The sequence below is a fragment of the Mustela nigripes genome, chromosome 4 (genome assembly GCF_022355385.1).
Source record: "Mustela nigripes isolate SB6536 chromosome 4, MUSNIG.SB6536, whole genome shotgun sequence".
NCBI lineage: Eukaryota > Metazoa > Chordata > Mammalia > Carnivora > Mustelidae > Mustela > Mustela nigripes.
In genome coordinates, this window is record NC_081560.1 from 93,593,187 (window position 1) to 93,597,790 (window position 4,604).

General features: G+C 58.9%; 1 protein-coding gene across 1 annotated transcript; it reads left to right on the forward strand.

Annotated features, from left to right (window-relative positions):
* Nucleotides 1-352: 352 nt before the first annotated feature.
* Nucleotides 353-4,604, forward strand: IGFBP1 (insulin like growth factor binding protein 1). The gene is made up of 4 exons (XM_059397155.1): nucleotides 353-841; nucleotides 1,996-2,165; nucleotides 3,141-3,266; nucleotides 4,143-4,604. The coding sequence occupies exons 1-4, from the start codon at nucleotides 502-504 to the stop codon at nucleotides 4,272-4,274; spliced, it is 768 nt and encodes a 255-aa protein (XP_059253138.1). The 5' UTR covers nucleotides 353-501; the 3' UTR covers nucleotides 4,275-4,604.

Sequence of the window (4,604 nt, forward strand, 5' to 3'; positions counted from 1 at the left end):
TCTTGCCCAGCGGATCTCTCCAGCTGTCCCTTGGGCTGAGCAGGAGGAGCCTGCGAACGGCTGGGCAGGGCGATGCCCCTTGAACAAAACAAGCGGGACCTGGCTGTGCACTCCCGGTCAGAATTGCACTTTGGCTCCCGGTGGGAGCCGGAACAGCACAAACACAGTCGGAAACCTGGACCAGCAACCCTCCCTCCGCCCACCATTTGCGCAGGCCCTCGGACGCTGGAGCAAAACAAACTTTTTTTTCCCCCAAACTTATTTTGAACACCAGCGGCCAGCACGCAGCGCCGGCAATCATTAACCCCGCGTTCAGGGGGGAGGGAGGGCGGTCGGCACCCTTTATAAGGCGCGCGCGGCTCCCAGCGAGTATCCGAGCCTCGAGCATCCGGCATTGGCTGCCTCTCCGGCATCGGCTGCCCTCCAGCACCGGCTACTTGGCCACCGCTCGCTCGCCAGGTCCCGCCAGCACCGGCCTCTGTCCGCCGCCCCTGCTCCACGATGCCTGAGCTCCCCGCTGCCTGCGCCTGGCCGCTTCTGCTCCTGCTGGCCATCCAGCCGGGCACGACGGCGGGCGCCCCCCAGCCATGGCACTGCGCGCCCTGCTCCGCGGAGAAGCTCGCGCTTTGCCCTCCCGTACCCGACTCATGCGCTGAGGCCGCCCCACCCGCCAGCTGCGGCTGCTGCCCGATGTGCGCCCTGCCACAGGGCGCCGCCTGCGGGGTGGTCACTGCGCGCTGCGCCACGGGCCTCAGCTGCCGAGCGCGACCAGAGGAGCCCCGGCCGCTGCACGCGCTCATCCGCGGCCAAGGCGTCTGCGGGCCCAGCGATCCCGAAGCAGGTAGGACCAAAGGCCCCACGGGGTCTCCCCGCCGCCCCCTCCCCCGTGCCCGCCCCAGACGGATTGCTGGGGGAGGGATAGCTAGTGTGGAGCAAACCCACTCAAGTCCAGAGCTTGGAGGGTAAAAGATCGTCGGTCACCTAGATGAGCCCCATCAGTTCATGGTCCTGCAGGGGCAGGTGCCCAGGAGAGGGGAGGTGAGGGCGGAGGGCTCACACAACTTGGTGGGAGAGTTGGGGAGAGGGCGCAGACGCCTGAGAGAAGAGGGAGGCCCAGGGGCTTCCTTGGCAGTCCCTGGGCCATGGGGGCCAGCCCTCCTTTCTGCTGCTGAGTGGGTGGCCCCAGAGGGCTGAGCCTCTGGGAAGGCCTGGGGTGGGGATCCCTTCCACCCCAGGGGGAAGCGTTTGGAATGTCCTTTGTAACAGACTCTTGTGGAGACAGCCCACGTTTGTCGACTATTTACAGAGCGTGTGTGAGCAGAGCCTGTAAACTTCACTTGCATTCGTACCAGAGAAAAACAGTGTTTGGTGTGTGTCCTTCCCCTAAGGACTTGACAGTCAGACCTTTGCTGAGATGCTCAGGGATTTACTTGTAGTGGGAAGAAGGGGAAACACCTCTCCCTTCACCCGCTCTCCTTACCTCCCCATCGGGGCCAGTGGCGGCCCTGTCCTGCGTCCTTGTGGGAGGGATCCCGTCATTCTGTGGCCTAGTAGGGCATCTGCCAGAAAGCGTGACCCTTGCAAGCAGGGGCACAGTGTTCCTACTGGTTCTTTGTCTTCAGAGTCAGTAAAATGCGGTCATCTTCAGTGGTCCTTAAAGCAGTTGTGTCCCCAGGACCCCTCAGGAAAGCCCGCTGTCTGCGACTCTGTCCACACACCAAATGCAAACGTATGTGCGAGTGGCTTCACTCTCCTGCTAATTTAGAAGCAAACACACAGGGTACCCTCCATCCCCAGCTTGCAAAATTGCTTTTGGGTCACTTGATTCCCCGGACACTGTCGGAAGCTCTGTTGAAGGTCAAGTGGCCCTCACCCAAGGTCCACAGGACCACCCTTCTAGCCCCACCTGGATTCTCTGGAGAGGAAGCCGCTTCCAGGGGTCAGATGCAGAAACTCGGGGAGGGCTCACGAGGTCTGCCGTGCTGTCTTTTTCAGATGCCAAGGAGTCATCGGAGAGCTCTGAGATCACCCAGGAGCAGCTCCTGGAGAATTTCCATCTGATGGCACCGTCTGAGGAGGACATGCCCGTCCTCTGGAATGCAGTCAGTAACTACAAGACCATGAGGTCTGGGTATGCCTTGGACACAGACTCCGACAAGTTGAAGGTGAGGGCTTCCCCGGGTCCTGAAGGCGTGGGAGTGAACGCCTTCCTCCCCGAGGCCTCTTAGACCTTTTCCATGTCCGCCTTGAGCAGCATTTCCCTTAGGGACTTTGAAGAAGGGAGCCTGTTTGGTGGAAAGCCAGCCCCGCCACGGTGCAGCTTCAGACACGAGTCTGTCGGCCCCAAAGCTCCTCTAGGCCCCTGCTCCCCTGTTTCTCAAAATGGTGCTCACGTCTGCATAACGTGACATTTATGACGTGATCCGTTTCACAGTGTAGTTCTGTGGCACTAATTCTGCAGGCATCGCTGCCATCCATTTCGAGAACTATTTCGTCTCTCACCCTGAGACTCTGTTCCCAGTAACCACTGACTCCCTGGTCTCCTGCGCTTCGACCCATCTTTTTAATCCTACCACTTGAGGGCGACCGAGAATCAAAGTTGTGGAGATGGGCACGGCGTGTGAGGAAAAAGAGAGAAAATGGTCCCCCCAAGCATGAGCCCCTTCGAACAGTGGGGCTCTGACCCGTTTCCCGGACACTTCAGGGTTTTGTCTGTGCGTGGTGCCCGATGGGGAAAAGTTCATTCTCATCCCGAGTAGCCGGATGGATGCCTTAATCCTTGCTTCAACTGGCTTCTGTGACCTAATGGCGTAGAGGAAAGGGGTTCACAGTCAAAGTCTCTGCTGCTGGAAGGGCTGGGTCCTCCTCGCCATCAGACTGCTATCAGACAGGGCAGAGGCGGAGGGGAGCACCTGGGGCATGGGGAGCGCTGGTCTCCCTGTAGGTGTTCAGCCAGCGTTCGGGAGGGTAGGTGTGCCCCCACGCATCTCAACAGCTCCCGCACACACTAACTCCCTCCTCACCTCCCAGGCAGGTCTGACCCACCCCCAGAGCCCCCATGGAACCTCTCCTGCCAGTCCTGTTCAGGTGGACAGTTCACTTATCCTTGTCATTTATCACAATGTCAAACGCTCTTCCAGGAGCCGTGCCGGCGAGAGCTCCACAGGATATTGGCACAACTGGCCGAGGAACACCAGTCGCCCAGACACCTTAACAATTTCTACCTGCCCAACTGCAACAAGAACGGGTTCTATCACAGCAGACAGGTGCGCACCCTGCCCGGGCATCCTCATGGGGACGCCCCCCTCCCGGCGCATCCCTGCAAGGCCACCCTTGCCTCCCAACAGGGCGTCCAGTCCCAAATACGCACCGTAAAGCCCCCAGCCAACCATATTAAGTAAGAGCCACCCCTCTGGGGTCACGGACTTGCAGCCCCCAGGAGCCTAAAGACCAGCTCGGTGGTCACGGACAGCAGGGGACCCACCCCTTGCTTGGCCAGGGCTCTGGGTACAAGTGTGACCTTGCTGCTCGGCAGGCCTGAGCAGGCGGGTGGGTGGTCAGTCCCTCATGCTCTAGCTGTTTCCTGTCTGTCCCACCAGAGGAAGGGGGTAGATCGTCTTAGGAAAGCGAGTGTCTCCTTGGACCTCTGTAGTGCTCTCTCCCCATGGAAGCAAACTGTCCGCTCAGTGGAACACAGCAGCGTTTCCAGCCCGGCAGATAATGAGCGAGATTGAAGCCAAACCAAATACTTAATTTTGAGGGGTTCTTTAGGACTCAGTGAAATGCAGGGTCCGGGGATGTGTATAGCCAGGGAAGGGGGACAGGTAGAGGCCATGGTTTCCTGAGCAGGAGTCTGCCTGGGAGTCCGAGGTGATGGCGGCCACACACGGGGCGTGCTCCCTCCCTGCTGTCGGGGCCACAAGCCGGACAGCTGTGTTCACGAGGCCATTTAACACATGCACAATGTCCTATCAACTGGACACACGGCCTTCATCTCTAGTTTCCGGGGAGAATGGCGGGGCGTGGGGGGGCTGACACGTTGGGCGTGCCCTTCCCTGCCAAGGTCACTGTGGCTCCAAGCTCCGCCGCCTCCAGCTGCACTGGGGCTGCTCCTGACCGTGCGCTCTGTCTTGCCTCTGCAGTGCCGGACCGCCACGGATGGCCAGCGGGGACTCTGCTGGTGTGTCTATCCCTGGAGCGGGGAGAGGATCCCGGGGTCTGTGGAGGTCAGAGGCGACCCCAACTGCAATCAGTATTTTGCCGTGCACAGCTGAGAGCACGTCCTCTCCTCTGTCCCTTCACAGGAAATATTTAAGTACATAGCGTATTTATAGTCTGGAAATCATACACACTTATCTATATATATGTATATGTGTGGGAACCACTTTTATACGCCGCCTGCTGGTGGACACGTAAATCTGTAGTTTATTTATTCACTGTACATGTATTTTTCCGAAACAGCCTGTGTGCTGTGTTTCTCTGTAAATCATGAAACCTGTCACGTCGCACCGGGTGTAAATACTTGATTTGTAGCTCCTCGAAGCTCCCTGTTTCCGGTTCTAAAGAGCAGGGGGAAATAAAGCCTGGAAAATGCAAACCTGAAA